General features: G+C 36.9%; 1 protein-coding gene across 3 annotated transcripts in view; it reads left to right on the top strand.

The window, feature by feature from the left end:
• MIPOL1 (mirror-image polydactyly 1) overlaps nt 1-17390 on the top strand; it is a 201554-nt gene that overhangs the window by 51106 nt on the left and 133058 nt on the right. For all 3 annotated transcript variants that reach the window (XM_063290062.1, XM_063290061.1, XM_063290063.1), the window contains exons 2-4: nt 2925-3165; nt 4865-4985; nt 6710-6815. In XM_063290062.1, coding sequence (XP_063146132.1) covers nt 2936-3165; nt 4865-4985; nt 6710-6815 — 457 coding nt within the window. In that variant the 5' untranslated portion in view covers nt 2925-2935. The remainder of the gene's footprint in view (nt 1-2924; nt 3166-4864; nt 4986-6709; nt 6816-17390) is intronic.

A 17390-nucleotide genomic window follows, 5' to 3' on the forward strand; every position in this document is an offset into this window, starting at 1 on the left:
TTAGAGACTTTAACTATGCAGACAATTCTTGGAAAATCAACTCAGCCAAAGTTGCAAGATCCAAAAATTATTCATGAAACTTGCTTATTATTTCATATTCCAGAAGGCTGAAGATGAGACAAGGAGATTGGCTCTCTTTGAGATCATCTGAAGTAATTGGGAGAAGCTGGTTGAAGACATCTTCTTAGGGTTCAAGATACTGTAGAAAGTACAATTAGAGCATACAGGTAGTCCTCACTTAACGACCCTAACTGGGACTCGCAACTCCACTGCTAAACAGTCACTAAGTATGAAATTATGTGACCATGACAGTGCTTTCCAGCTGGAAAGAGACAAGACTACTGTACTCAGTTTCACACCTTCGGCTTTTGTTTGCCTCCTAATCACTCCCCCGTCCTTTGGAATCCTTGAATGCCTGCTTACTGTCTTGTACACATCGAAAGCAATGTGATTACATCATAGTCCAGGCCCGGGAGCCACAGGCACACTACACAGACAGCTTACTCTCTTGAAATCCTTTTGTCTCCAATCTCTCCACTCTGTGAGGTGGGGGGGTAGGGGGAGAGAAAAAGCAAGCAATTTCTGTAGGCAATCTGTCTTTTGTGAACTCCTTGGTGCTCTCTGAGCCTTGTTGTTTTCTTGTAGATGTTTCATTGCCAGACTAGGCAACATCTTCAGTGCAAAGAGGGAGTGGGCCTTGCTCTCTGTTTATATACTGTGGTTTGTTCTGCTTGTGTTGGTGGACGTGTTCTCTCCTTGGGAGTTCTTTGATTGGGCTGTTGTTTGCTGCTTGGTCGATTGACTGACTTAATAGTTCCTTGATTAGGGTATAATGTACTGTTTGGTTGTTCCTCTGGTGTTAATCCTGGTGTTAATCTTTGCATATCTGGGTGTTGATTGCTGGCGAGGAGGTGTTCTGGTCTTTTAGCTTTTCTATTGTCTCTTTTGAATGGTATGTAAATGTTGTTTACCTCTATGTGTCTGTTGATGGCTGCTTTGTCTGAGTGCCAGGCTTCCAGGAATTTTCTGGCATTTTTGGATTTGGCTTGGTTTAGGATGCTCACTGTTTCCCAGTTAAAACTATGGTTGAGTCTGTCCATGTGTTGTGAGATTAAGGAGTTTTCATTGTGTCTTCTGACTGCTAATTGGTGTTCATGGATGTGCTCTGCTAGTCTTTTGCCTGTCTGTTGTATATAGTGGCTGTTATAGTCCTTACACTGGGCAATAGTACATGTGGTAGTTCTCTGAATGTCCTGATGGATCATAAGGTGAACATGAGCCAATGGGGTGAGGCATCTGCCAAAAACAGTCCTAGGTTGTTTAATTAGAGAAGTATCAAGATTAAGAGAAGTAATTATTTTCTATTCTGCATAGGTCAGAGTAGACTTAGACTATTGTATCCAGTTTTGGGGACCACATTTTAGGACGGGCATTGACAAACTGCAGCATGTGCAGTGGACAGCAGTCAAGATGACAACAGGCCTGGAAGATAAATGTATGAGAAATGGTTGGATGTATTGGTATGTGTTGCCGAGAGAAGAAAAGATTGCAGGGAGTTATGATAGTTATCAGAATGGCCCTACCATGTTGAAGATAGGGCAGTTCATTTGTTCTAAAACCTGGGCAAGAAACAAGGGAATTAAATTACAAGGAAGTAGATTTCAGTGGAATGTTAGAAAGAAATTCCTAATGGTAAGAGCTTTTCAGAAATGGAACAGACTCTCTTAGGATGTGGTAGACTTCAGCAAAATTGTTTAAACAGAAGATGGCCAGCCATCTGTTCAGGATGCCATAGTGGTGGATTCTAGAATAAACTAGATATGTTATTGTAATAAGGCATAATAACCTACCCAATGAAAAATCAGAAAGAATGCTGGCTCATAAAGTTCATGGCTTGTATTATCTGTATATAAATGCTCAGGGTATTGGAAATATATAAGATGAGCTTTAACTACTAACTGAAGAAGGCAAATACTTATTCATATAACAGAAACTTAGTGAGATGGTCCACATAATTGGACTACAGCAACTGAGGAATATAATTTCTTCAGAGACAGCAGAACTGGAGGAGGAGTTATATTGTTTGTTAAAAATACCTACATCTGCTTGGTAATCTAGATCCAGAATGGAAGAATGAATAAAATCACTACTATTCAGCTGCACTGAACTGTGTGAGTACATAATTGGCTTGAAAAAACAAAAAATGTATTCACTGATGATTCTTCATTAAAATGAGGTATCAAGTGAGGTACCACGAAGTTCAGTCCTAGGCCTTCTACTCAACAATATTTTCATTAATGATTTGGATGAAGAAGTGGAAGGAATGCATATTAAATTTGCAGATGATACAAAATTGGGCAGGGTATCTACAGTAATAACCTAGAAGAGATACTGTAAGTAACATTCAAAGTTATGATATAGGTCAGAGAAATGGGCTGAAAATAACTGAATGAAATTTAAGGGAGACATATGCAAAGTTCTTCACTTAGGAAATGGAAATAAAAGGGCACAGGTAAAATGTCTGAGTACGTGTGGATACATGGCTTGGTAATAATATGTGTGAAAAGAATATTAGGGTGCAGTTGATCACAAGCTGAACATGAATTAGCTATGTCACGTGGCTACTAAGATGGCCTTTCACAACCAGACCCTGTTCAAACTACATTTCACATAATCTGCATAAGGATGGCCAGATTTTTTTTAGTGGATTATGGGAATTATTTGGGAAAGGCTATTCTTTTCTCTGCAGTTTGGTTGCACTGATGCAGGATTTTTCTTCTGAGTCTGAATTACTGGATTTTTATTAAATCAGCATTAACATGTGCTTGGTTATACTTTCTTTTCAGTCAGAAGCAGACTGTATTTTGTACTTGATCGTTTTTATATGATCTTTAAAAAGTAAAATGTTGCTATATTCCAAATAGGAACCTTTAACATGGAGCAGAATTCAGAGCAAAGGAGGGATGGCTCTTTTTCTGGTTACCTGAATTTTCCAAGTTCTCCAGCAAGGTTGCAGCCAAGAAAAAACCAGGCCATTCGGACAAACAATGAACTAGTCAAGTCTTCAGATCAACCCACAACCAACTTAAATGTTATACAAACAGAACATGCTAAGACTTTGCATTTAAAGAATATTACTGTGCGTAACAATGATGAAAGGATAAGGTAAGTTTCATTCTAGATTGAACACAATATCTCCCATGTTTTTTGCGCTACTCTTTTATCTTTTCTCTCAACATAAAAAAAAAAATCCATAAGGAGGCAAAGACAGAACAGTTTCACAGTTGTGGATTTGCCCATTTCTTTTTGTGGAATAGCATCCAAAATTCATCATAGTACCTCAAATAAAATTTAGTACCCAACCTATCCCATTTTTCAATGGGAAAAATACTTTGGATAGTATGTATTGTTTTGTAATATTAATTAGGTATATAATGGATTAACATATTGCTAGATTGACTAGCTCTCTATCAACCTTTTCAACTATGTTCATACTTTTATGTTAATATAGAGCTAGTCAATCTTTTGGGGGTTGGAGGGCACCTTTGAATGTTGACATCATGCCATGGATTCTCTCACAAAATGGCAGCCTGGTGTTGCCTTGCCTACCCACAAAATGGCTGCCAAGATGGACTTGGAACAGTCACAAAACTCCCATTTATCACTGGATAAATTGGTGCAGTTGATCTGTTCCAGCAACCCACAAAAGCTTTACCAAAAGGTAAAAATAAAGACATCCTTGAATTGAGTTTGACAGCATCCATACAGTTTTCTTGGTAGTATTATGGAAATGTGTTCTTCCAAAATGTACCTTCTATTTCCCAATCTAGCCTTTGATCCAGTTACTGACCAGGGCCAACCATGCTTAGGTGCTGCTGCCTGCTGAGGCAATATACTCTGGTAGTCCCTAGTTTCCCTTTACTTGTGTTTGCATGGGTGGGTGGGCATGTTACTGAACATGGCTTGGGCTGCCAATACTCAACAAAAGAAAAGAAAAACAGGGATTTAGGCAACACCATAAGAAATATCCACCTGCATTTTAATGGCTAGAGTCATTGCCTGCTGTTCAACACAGAAATCAAGGACAGCTATGTCACTATGGAAGCCCAATATAATAACATTTTTTAAAACATAGGCATGCTCCTGATGTTACTATCTTGAATCGAAATCAAGGGTTATAGTCAACATTACCTTCCAGAGTAGATTTAGGTGGAACCAGAGGAAGAAGAGTAAGATGAAATATTGTTCCAAGAAAAGTCCACTCAGATAACATTGGATGGAATCCCAGTTCTTTCAATGGGTTTACAAGCAAGCATGCTCAGTTCGGTGAGTAGGTTGTTTAGTGAACGGCTTGGGGAAATCCACAGTCCATTTGTCTACTTCCTGGTTCCATAGCACACCTGCCAGGCCCTTAATGTGAGCAGCTCTCTAGTTTTTATTTTCATATCATATACATTCTAACTTCTCCTTTTAGGCCTTTCCTGTTCTGTAGGGTTCATCTTTTTCATTTCTATTACTTATCAACAGTGGTAGCAAGTGATATGTGGGTTTTTTTTCCCCAAAACACTGCTACTAAGATTTCTAAGAAGTAGAATTGAAGTAGGAAGATCTGCATTTTACTGTTTTAAAAGTACTACATCTTTTAAGATGCAGTGACAGCCATGTGAAGTTGTGGCAGTCAAAGTCCAGGACAGATATCTGTCATTTCATGACAGATGGCAGGGAATGAACCTGGGACCCTCTGTATATTATAAACCACATGCTCTGCACTCAGTGATGACCCTACCCTGAATTTGGCACATATGCGAGTGGTTGGAAGATCCTCTTGAATTGATCGATTTCCCTCTCCTTTTTTTTTTTGTAGTTCTATTGAAAAGCAAGGAGGAAACGTGAACTCTTTTGATATGACTGCTAACCTAGATAAAGAAAAGAATATTGCATTCCTTTTAAATGAATTGGATGTTCTAAGGGCAAACAATAAGAAGGTACAACCTATTCATCTAGTCACCATTATTCTTATTCTTTACTTTGATAGACAGGTACAGGATTTATTTTTGTTGGAGAATGATTATTTATGACATAATTCATGATTCATTGATTTTAGGATATTCCATTTATTTCCTTGATGAGTTAATTTTCTGTAAAGAAATCAGCTCTCTTGAAGGGCTTGTGACTGTGATCTTGATCCTTTTGCCAAGTCTTTCTGATTTAGAGAAATTTGAAAAGATAGAACCTGTTCAGGATGTGCTGCGGTATAATTAAATATTCAGAATAACTTTAGTTGTATATACATCAAGAGTGATAAGGAACTACCCACATATTAATCTCTTTAATCCCTTTAATCTGCATTGATGGGTAAGAGATCCACTGTACATCTCTGAATTTTACATTTCAGCTGTATTGCAGTCAGTCTGTGCAAATTCTTGGAAGTGAATTCATTACTTAAAGTGTCCTGTAAATGTGCATAGATATGCTAACAGGATTCTTATTTTCTTTATAATATTAAGATTTGCAACACATTATCTTTCAAATATATTAGCAGAATTTACAATCAAAAACTCATTTTAAGGTACAATTGAATCTTCCTCAAATAAGAGAAATCTTGAATGCTTCCTGAGTAGGTAAAGGTAAAGGTTTCCCTTGACGTAAAGTCCAGTCGTGTCTGACTCTAGGGGGCGTTGCTCATCTCCGTTTCAAAGCCTTGGAGCCGGCGTTGTCCATAGGACACTTCCGGGTCATGTGGCCAGCATGACTCACGGAACGCTTCCTGAGTAGTAGGACAAAAATATTGAAGAAATAGGGTAAAAATCGTTGTTGTAGCTTCAGTGCTGATAAATCAGGTTAAATTATAACATTACACAAATTAAACATTTTCATTATGAATCATTTAACTGGTTTTGCTTATATTTCTTTCTTATTTTAGAGCAGACTTCTCTAATAGTCTTTAGTGATGTTGCCACTATAAATCTCAGAATGCAAATCCAACACAGTCCTTAGGGATGCTAGATGAAAAAACTAGGAGCTGCAGTCCAAACTCCTCTGGTGGGATAGAAAGCCATTGAAATCCATGCTAAATTAAGCTTATGAATTTTAATAGCATGATTCATCAATATTATTGTGCAACAAGGACATCAGACATGCACCTTGGACTGTGCTTATGGATAGTCTGAATTTCTATCTGTGATATGGCACCAGAGTTGTAGGTAGGAAGGGGTGGATGAAAAAGCCCAGTTCTCTATGTGGTTCTGACCAGCTTCCATCTTTGGATTCAGCCCTTAAAATGCTCTTTTTGGACTTACTATTCCACAATGGAGAACTCATCCAGTTATGAAATGAGCATTGCCCCACTTTGTTGAATCCTACTCAGTTGTTTATAGCTGCAGTCTTAGAACACCATCCCATTCAACTTGGAAGATCTAATTTTTCAGCAGATAAGCCTAGGATACATGTGACTGCCATATGTGTCTGTGTCCCAATATATAGTACTTGAAAAATACTCTTTCAAAATGAGTGACATTGAGCAAGAGTATAATTATTTCTTTTCTTGGAAAACAAAAACGAATTGTTCAGAATGCACTAGATGATTTCTTTTTTCCTGTAGGAGAAAAGTTTTAACTTCTTTTCAAGAATGAAATATCTATTTTTCTATAAATTAAGATGTGCCCATGTACTTTGTGTTTACATCTTACAACCTATTTGTTCAATTCAGCTTCAGGATCAGCTGTCTGCAAAAGACAAGGAGCTGAAGGCAGTCAAGCTGGACTTGGAGCTACATGAGAGAGTGGCAGAAGCTAAGAGTGCAGAAAAGGCTGCAGGTACAGTAGGCAAGCATCAAACAGATGGCCACAGGGCTCTTGCAATTCGCTTGGTTGCTATATGGCATGGCCCCATTTGATGTATTTGCTCAAGGAGGGCTCGCTTAACTTTTTTATATGGGGCTGTTTAAAGTTGCTTAGAAAATAGGTGGCTTTAACATCCTGGTACTGGTATTAGTGGGAGCTTTACCTGTATTCATACTGATTTTGGCATTAAATGCATTGTTAACACCATGTCAATTCAATCACAAAAACATTATTTGTTTTGTTGGAAGGTCCTGAACAAACAAGGGAAATAATGATTACCACGGCCACTGCCTTTCCAGCCAGCAGTTCAAATACTCATTTATTGTTTTAGCTTATTCAGAGTGAGGCTTCCTCCACACATCTTTGTTGGAGATACTCTTGTGATCCCGTCAGCTGGAGACCTGACCCTCATTTTGGTGGATGGAGAAATAAGGGTTTTGATTAATGAAAACTCAGCTGTTTAAGGATAGTGGAAAGGTGGAGGTAGATAGAAAACAGCAGATTATTCAGTTGCAAAATCGACCGGATTTTCTCTGTGTCTTTCAATAACACCATTGAAAGATAGGTTAGTCACTGTACACAGTGGGAAAACCTTAAATATTCCCAGCACAAATAAAGAATATTTACCACAAATATATAGATTTCTTTTGTTTTGTTTTTTAAAAAAACTTCACCCTAAAAGACCTGGCTTATAGTTGCATCTTGATTATCAATCAGCTAAACAGTGAATGAACTGTTTGGATTAAATGCCACAATATACTTTGTTTTTTTAAAGTATTTGCACAGAATTTTGCTTCTGTGTCTATAATGGTGAAACATTTTATTCTGTACTCTTTCTTTCTCAGTGAATCCATGGAGGCAAACTGTGGATAGGAAATGTACGTGTTTTGCTTCAGCAGGCTGAGTTCATGCACAGAAGTAGATTTCTGTACAGATTGTCCTGCTTGTTAGGGCTGTGCAGTGCTTCAGATGCAATCCCTGAAAAGTACTTTGGAGCTCATGGGAATGGAGCTGAAATAAAATTTTGTCACACTTCAAAGCATCTGTATGGTCTCTGGAAAGATGTGGCTGCTTTAAGGTATCACACATTCACAACCACATATAAACATTAGTGGAAGGTACTAGTTCAGAAAAAGAAACGCATGTTTTGGAGATCAAATCTAGACCAGTGCACAGCCTTACAGCTAATGGGGAATCACTTTTCCATTCAAGTGAATTTAACAGTATTTTGAGTATTTTGTTCTTTGCTGAGATTTTATATTCATTCTCTGTCAAAAAATTCTCAAAAGTGGACTTCCGGTGGGGACATGGCAGGCTGAGCAGCTGTGCCTGAGGGCTCAGAGGGCGGAGCTGACAATGCGGCAGTTTTTTCAGGTTTTCCTGAAGCCCAGGAGTGTTCTCTGGAAAAAAGGAAAACACCTGGATTCACCCCATTTGTTCTCCGGATGGCTGCTTGCAGCCAGAAGATCGCAAACAGCGTTCATGTTCAACTGGTAAGAGCTAGCTGGGAGGCAGGGATGTCACCATTTTCCAAGCCGTGCTGTAGCCTTAAAGAAACACTAAGACCGGCTACCCCATTTCTAAATCACCCAATTTATATTTTTTTTAGGTGCACATACCCTAAGAGAGGCTTTCTGCAGCAAGGAGAAGCGGGTTCTCTTGGTGCTTATTGTTGTTTTTGGAATTATTTTTTATTATTATTTTTAAGTTTTGGACTTTGTTTTCCCTCCAAATATTAAGGAGGATCAAGAGTAAATAATTGTCTCCCTGTTACTATTTTTGCACTAGATTTGAGGATATTAGCATTTTCCTACACGTTGAATCGGCTGATCTGAACCTTCAGCTTTCTGTTTCTACTTTCCCTTGGGAACTGTCTGCATATCTCACTTTCGCTTGTGTAAACACATTCCGGAATTTTTTCATATCTTCGACTTTTGCTGGTTAAGCTCCTAGGGGATGCCATAATCTACTGCTTGAGACATGGAAGATTTTAAACAGATTCTCTCTGACTTCCACCAAGATTTTAAACAGATCCTTTCTGACTCCTACCAAGTTTTTCTGCAAGACATTCATGACATTATAGAAAACATGAGGTCCAAAATATGTCATCTGGTTGGGGATGTAGTGGATGAAATTAAGGAATTCAACAGTGATAGTAATGTTTCTTCTAGGAGTGAGATCGGGATTTCTATTGAGATGCTGGATGAAGATTGGAGAGTAGAGTTGGAGAAATTTAAGGGAGAATGTGATTTGCAAGCCACAAGAGAAATAGATCTTCTGGAGGAATGCTATGAAAAAGAAAGGTCATTATGTATGGGAGGTTTCCTGAAGAGAAGTCTGAGTTTTTGAGGGGGCAGTTGGGCTGTTGGATCTTTTTAAGAAAAAAGCTCTGTGCACATTGTAGTGATATGTAAATGCTCTGGTTTATTTTGAAGTGGGATAAGGGTTAAAGAATATTTATCTGGATTGATTTAAGGGTTTGGCTGATTTCATTTATCTTTAATGATTTAGATTAAGATTAATAAGGTATAAAAATGTCTACTTGGAGGGTTTTGGGTTTATTAAGATTAAGATCATTAAAATTGTTGTATTATTAAGTATAATGGCAGGCAATTTATGTGCTTTTTAGTTTGATTTTTATTATAGTAGACAGAAATGTATAGAATAGTAGTAGGAAGGGAATAATGAAATAAGTGCTATCTTTTGGGGGGGAAAGTTGTTTAGGAGGTTTATATGAATTTTGCTTTTTTTCCCTTTTAATATAAGGGGAGGGAGTAACTGTAGTGATTTTTATAACGTGCCAATGTGGAATGATTTATAGAAATAATGTGTTTTTGGTTTAATATAGAGTAACGGATTGATTATGGAAAATTTTTGTATATCCTTGCTGTTAAAAGTTCGAAGTCACACTTCTCTGAAACTATGAAAAAATTTTCTCTTGTGTTTTCGTACCTTTTTAGTTTTTTTCTTTTTTTTGTAGTTTTTTGTTTTTTCGTATGTTTTTTTTTTCATATTTTGAAACTTAATAAAATTCTTATTAAAAATTATCAAAAGTGACTTTATTTATCTAATTTTTCCTCAAAAGCCTATCAAATGTTACTGAGATTTCCTCTTACTTTCTGTTAATTACTCTTCTTCACATGTGGCAAAGAAATTAGATGTTCGTAATTCTTTGTGTTACAATATTTGTATTGCACTTTTGCTTTCAGAGACCAAGTTTCAGCTAGATGCTGTATGCACAGCGGTTAGGTTACATTTAAGATTGTGACAACAGAGTGACACAAGAGAAGGGTATAATAAAATGCACTTAGACAATGAATGTACTTTGGGAAAAATGTCAGAGAATAATAAAGTTCTATGCTGGAAAGGTATTGCTAATATAAAATTGACAGGAGAAAGAGAGCAAAGTACTGGAGAAGCTGTCTGTAATATGAAGAACTGAAATTGGATTTTTACTTAACACCTCTGATGAAGCAGGTTGCATCTGAAATTCAGAAATGGCTTGCCTGTAGTGGAAATTTAAAATTTCCAGCTTGTACTCAGCTCTGCAGAGCATATGTTTATATCTTTTGTTAGATTGCTGCTGATGTTTGAGGAGAGGTTAGGAGGAAGAAAGAGTATGAGGGAGCAGATGGAGAAATAAAAACAGCAAAGCAATAGGAAAACATCCCACCAATATGGATGCCCATCTGTAGTTATCATACAGAGTAAATAGGCATAGATTGGAGGCTCAGATGAAATGCAGTGAACAGGATGATATACTTGGACGTAGGACTGGTATTCACACATTATCCAATCAGCCTGGGCAGCTTTAAGCAGGCCTCAATTTTTTCCGTATCTGCAAGGAAATAATGACGAAAAGGCTTACAGGAAGAATAAATGAAGAGGCAATTTAAAAGAGCTGGCTCAAAATTATTATATTAGTATATTTTTAATGCCCTTATGTGAAGTTAGATCTTGGGTTGGATATCTTCGTCTGCTTTCCACCTGGTTGACCAGCCAGTTCTCTGAACAGTCTCAGTTTTCTGGCCACTAGAGGTTGCTGTTCCTTCTTAGTGTTGGATTTTTAGAGGTAACCACTTCATACTTTTTCCCAGCTTATGGTGGTTGAAGAAAAAGAATATCCAAGGTGGGAAGTGAACTTACTATTACTTGGGATGGAGGAAGAGGAACCAAACTAGAAGAATACGAGCATGAGGAAAAACAAGCAGAAAAACATCTAAAAGGTTTAGGAAGAAAAATCTTTCAGACATTTCTCCAGAGTGGTGCAAAAGAGTGGGGGAACAGGAACAGCATTAATACCGTAGGCCTCTTTCTGAGGTAGATGAAAACAGATGAATGGGTGAAGCAGTCTTCATCGTTACTAGTATAAATATTTTGGAATTGGCTACATGAAAAGAAATTCAAAGCATCCATTGCTATACTTTGGTTAGTGCCTTTTTATGTTTTGTCAAGCGCTAGCTTTCCTTCCCTTTCTTTACTAATGTTAAATGCCTGGCTTAAAGGAGGCTGAGCCTTCAATGCCCCTAAACCTCTTGTATATGGAATCCTATCTCTCCCTAATTTAAATTCCATTTGGGGTGGACCCATGGTTAAAAATGCAGGCTTGCTATTGCGGCTTAATGGCTTGTAGACATCGCTATAGATTTGTCTTTTAATTTGGTTGCACCTTTGATGCCTTCTGTTTCGTTGTGGCCCCTTTATTTTCTGAGGCAGCTTCAGGAATGGTCAGTAATGGCAACGGTTGCAGCCAAACCCAGCCTGGAGACACAAGGCTAGGGAAGGGGGCTCCAGCTCAAGGGTGCACCATGCCTGACACGCTCAGAATCTTCCCAGGAACAAAAGTGAGCTACGTCATTCTTCACTGAAGAGCAGCATTTGGATATAATTTTACCTCCCTCTTGCGCTGTTTCTCATTTGGAGTTCTGTCATGTAGCCTTTGTTGTTGTGCTGGTGTAGGTCCTATTAAGCCTGACTGCTTTTCTCTCCTCCTCTGCCTACGAGCTGCCTTTTCCTGAGGCCATTGTTCTCGGTTCTCCCTGTTTCTCCAGCCTCCTGTCTCTCAGCAGCTCCATCACTCTGCTCTTGCTCTTTCCATTAGCCTCCATCTCTATTGTTCCTCGCTCACCTGCTTCTGACATCTCTGCTCTTTGCTAACGGGGGGGGGGGTTAACATGCAGGCTTTCATTCTTTCAGCAATGTGCATGCTGTGGGCGTTTATGTAGGCCAGGCAGTAAGACTTTCTGCCTGCATTTTTTAAACAGGGACAAGATTTTTACACTACTTCCACCCAGGCTCTGAGTCTAGGGAGAACAGAGTTATGAAGACCTAGCGACACAGAGATTATGCCATTTTCTTGGATGGGCTTTGGGCAGCCCCTATTACATGTAACAGAGGGAAGATAGGCACAAACTGTGTACGTCTGGGAAGCCCCATGGGCCCCAAAGGTACAGGATTTGCAGAGAGTTATTTTTTGCAGGCCTCCTCAATAAGATAACTGTACACCACTTCAGTAAATCTTATAAACCACCTTAAAACTCTTTTTAACTTGTTCCACACTTGCAATAACAGGGCGGGGTGTTCCAGATAAATACTGCCAGCCAGTTAGTTAATATTTGTTGTTTCATTAAAGTCCTTGGCACTTGGCCATGTTGTACTGAGAAAAGATATTGTCTGATTTAAGGGTCTGACGATGGCTACTGTTTGAAACCAGAATTACTATCTGGAAAATAATAAACAACTATCTTTTAAAACTAACCCCCCCGGGAGGGGGTAGGAATTATGTCTCCTGTCACTAAGACCTTTCAGCAGTTATCATCAGCATTATAAAGGATATGCAACACAATATCACACTTTAATCTTGAATGGGAAGAAACAGGCTGTGAACCAAATATAAATTTGCCTTAGCTTCTTGAGGAGCAGATAATTTGCAGCATGGACCTGTCATTACTGGTTGGGGGGGGGGGGGGTTAAAAGAAAGCCATCTTCAGTTCAAAATACAGTAAAAATAGATTGCAAGCTAAATATGTGTTTATTAATAATACCAGTACTTTACATGAGATGAAATTCTGAGATGCTTTTAAGACTATACAAAAGCTGCAGTGTGGCAAGTGGTTTATTATTTTAAAACTATACACTGGTTATATCTTGTTTATTTAAATAAATGCATACTTCTGCATTTGCCTAAATATCATACATTGTTATTTTGAAGACTGGGCCACCATTGTCTCACTCTCAGAATGTTTGTGGCCTTTGATACTTCCTCCAAGATAGTACTGGCCTATATTCAAAGGGAATTTTCACATTTACTTTGGCCATGATGCATATTCAACATCTGTTCTTTGATATGCTTCCTTGACTGTCCCATTCAAAATTTCTAACATCACTATGCCTCTCTTCCTTTCAATCCTTCAACTGAAGCATTAAAACTTTGACACAGGATAAATGGTTTAGTTTTTAAAATATTTCTGAATCAAATTGAAACAGTTTTGATTGCAATAGATAAGCAACAGTTTGTGCTCAGTCCAGTCAGAAGGAAGAAACAAATAGTGCTAAAGTTCTTTTAGCACTGCATAGTTCCTTTTACCTTTTGTCACTACTGAAGAGAAATCTATATTTTTAGCTCACTTTGGTATTTCTTTTTAGATGTCATTTATTTTTCCTTCTTGCATGTCATCCATTAAAGATTAGCTGTGGAAGGTTGGAGCATGGAGAGATTATGAATGACAGAACAACTGCCGTGGAATAATAATCAGTTTTTGATATTTAATGCTGTTTGACTTTTGCAGACACATTTCTTATTAACCTTTGCTACAAAGAAAAATCCAGGTTCCTGATACCTCATGGAGAAGATGAATTTAAGATCCTCTTCCAATTAAATTGAAATAAGGCCAATATTGAGCTTTAGCCAAAAGATCACAACAGTTCCCAACCCTGGTGTTTGTAAATCTAAATATCTATGACATTCTATTTTTGAAGTATGCAATAGATAGTTTTTGCCTAATAATTATATTCTAAATTCATTTTTTCTGCAGAATGTACCTTGCCTTATTTTTGTTGTAGGATTGCTGTATTATGCAAATACATTTCCTAAACCTTTCATTATATGTGTCTTGACAAATGCCAAGACCTTTAATAAGCTATAGGTCCTATTTCATTTCACTAAAATCAGTTGGAGTTTACTAATGGACTTCAGTGAGAAGAGAATTGTTCTCTAAAGTTGCTAATCTTAATACACCAGTATATAGGACAGAAATGTACTTTTCAAAGACTGGTATAGGGAATAAGAAATGTTCTTTATTCTGAAAGTTTATTTTGAAATAAGCTTATCCTGAAAATATGAATGCCTTTGTGAAATAACAGACATTCACACAGATTGGATAATGCATTTTGATTATATGGAATAATTAAATGATTGGAAATATAGCCCTATAGTATTTTTCCCCCCATTGGGACTTGTCTCTGCATAGACCTAGAATGTGCTGTTGGTTATTGCTATGGTCTGGTTTGGTTTTTAACCGTAGGAATAATTGAATCTAGTATGTGTTAATAGTAAATTTTGTGTGGCAAGCTTTCCTATCAGCTAAAAAAAAAAATCCAGTGTGTCCTCTGAGAAACAGAATCCTTTTGCGAGTTATCAGTTTGTACACAATTCAGGTAGAATATATTGAGTTTAGTTGTGGTTATTTTTTTTATGTGTGTGTACATAGATGACTCTTGTCTGAACTACTGATAAATGGTAGCACATACGTTTTCAACAGTCATGTCTACAAAAATGTGTATTTTAAAAGAGGACGTAATAAGTTTAGTGTTGTAGGGTGACCGGTTTTAGTAAAGAACTCAGAAATGTAAATACGGTGGAGGGAAATGTATACATTCTTATTTGCATGCCTTCTCTTTTATTTTCCCTCTGAGGATCTAAGTAAGCAGGAACACACCAGAGTGCAGAGTCTTTTCACTTACATTTATTGCTAAACAGTTTGGGTATAATAATGCATTTATAGCACCAGAAATGTAGGAGCAGTTGAATGCCTCAAACTAAATACATGCAAGGCAACAAAGGTATTGTTATTTCTATCAGTGTTAACACACATTGATTTATCTGCTGAGTCACTTTAATATGTAAATGATTTGCAGTCTGTAATGTCTGGTATTGTCCTCTTAAAACTGTTCTAATTCTGTGTTATTCATTTTTTCTGTAATGCTTCTACATTTTAGTGATTTAAATAGCATCAATATAGCATTTAGGTATAGTGCCTGGGGACTACTCATGTTCATTTGAATAAGATCCCAATTTGGACCTTAGATGATTTTCCAGGTTTATCAGAATTTTGCTGATAATGATGTATGCAAGCTGATAATTCTCTATGCAAACAAATAAATACTGGAGTATATCCTAACAACACTTGCATAGATGCACCATGCACTCTTCTGGGTTGGGGACGTTTGCTAAAGTTGTGGAAAAAGCAAAATTTGTTCTGAGCAGAACACATCTCCTCACCAAAATAAAACAAAATCACCCATTATAGGAATCTGTGATTCATATAATATAATTTCAAATAAATTTTATCTTACATTCTTCCCTGTTTATTTCAAGCAGAGACAAAACTGGAAATGCTATTTGTTCAGTTTCAGTTCCGTTTACATATTAACTCTCTATAGGTTGCCCTTGAAAATATTTTTCAGATTAGGAATGTTTTATCTTTACTACGGATAGCCTGAAAATAAAAAGTTGCTCCGTAGTCCTTCATATTGACTCTTTTGGGGGAAAGGTATCTGTGTGAAGCCATTAAAAGTCTTGTGATCAGTCCTTAACCAGCTCTGAGGAAAATCCTAGGTCACACAGAGTTCAACAGTCCCTAATCTTGAATACTAAATCCAAAATCACAAAACTCCTTATGACAATCCGCATGCTACAGCAGTACATTTATTTTTCACTTACTGAAAATACCTGCAAGAAACTATTGCAACTAAAACTTCTAAGAAATCCTATGAAATATGCAAAATAGGGAATAATGGAAGAAGTGGGAAGTTTCTGAAGATATTGATACGTTACAGTGTGTATTGTAAAATATCCCTTGAGGGGAGATATGGTTGGGCTAGCTTTTAATTCCAGAAAAATGCAAAATAGTGTTTCAGCATATTGACAGAGTATCTGCAACAAAAGATTTTTCAGATTTGCACGTTACAGGGCAACACAGAATATAGAACAGTACCTAATTATCTTTACTTAGAAATCTTATCTGTTGTCTAAGAGGTTAAAGTTGTATTTTTTTCCCTTCATATCACGTGAGTTTTGCAGTAGACTATCTAAAACTCCTAACTATTCCTTCTTTCCAGCATTTACTATTCAGTTTCTATATTTACACAGATGACCTCTAAGAAATCAGCAAACAGACATAGATGCCCTCTCTCTTTGCCTCATCCACCACCCCTTCAAGGTTCTGTTGTTTGGAGAATCATGAACCAATGTTTATACTAGAATGATTTCTAACACCCTCTCTTGCTACTACTGTATTTTAAAGGTAGTCTGAAAGTGTGGCCAGAAGGTTTGCCAACAGAACTGGGTTTAGCTGAGAAAATATGTACACTGCTTTGACTCAGTAAACTCATACTCCAAATGGTTCAGCTTCTTCATATTTACTTTATCCCATATTAGAAAACAATTAGCTTACTAAACAAATTAGAGTATTTGGAGGGGGAGGGAGATCTACTCTGAGATTCTGTAATTTGACTTAGAATTACAGAATATTTGATAAGCTTGTTTAAAAATGGACATATCCAAATATTATTGTAAACACCCAATGATTTGTTTTACCTGTAATATACGTATTTTACTTCGTTGGCTTACATAGTAGCTAATAATATTTGTTAATGTAATTTAACTGCTGTGAACCTTTACTGAACAAATATTGAAATTTATACAAGTCAAAGAATGAGGATCTCTAATGACTTTTGTAAAGACTTCCATTTAATAGTTAAAGAGAAAAGTTTATACGACATAGCCGGTGTGATTAACAAGAGATTTTATATTTAATAAAACAAAGAAGTTTATGTATTTGCTTTATTCATTCTGGTATAATTTGCATTACTGTTATGGGTATTTAATGAGCAAATTCCAACTAAAATGCTATGTTGATTTTCTAAGTGAACTTTGAAATAGCTATGTACCTTAACTGTTTACAGTTATTATCTGTCTTAAAAGTACAAGTGTGTTAGTCTTGATGGATCTAGTACAATTATCTTTCAGGAAGTAAGCCATTTTGTAATCCAGATGTTTGGCTTGGTATGATACTCAAATGTTGATAGACTGTTTCTGCATCAAGATAAGCTAAATATACTTTAATAATAGAAAATATGGAGGGTTCAGTCATTTGCAAAGTAAAATATGATACATATTTGATTTGTTGGGTCTGCTGTTATGCCCAATTCTCACTGAAAATAATAGACTTGACTGATACCTTATTTCCTCTACATGACATTGAATATGCACATTTATTTCAGGAAGCTTCATATTTCAGCTAAAATGTCATTAAAAAAATACTTAAA

Source organism: Candoia aspera, chromosome 1 (assembly GCF_035149785.1).
Source record: "Candoia aspera isolate rCanAsp1 chromosome 1, rCanAsp1.hap2, whole genome shotgun sequence".
Taxonomy (NCBI): Eukaryota; Metazoa; Chordata; class Lepidosauria; order Squamata; family Boidae; genus Candoia; species Candoia aspera.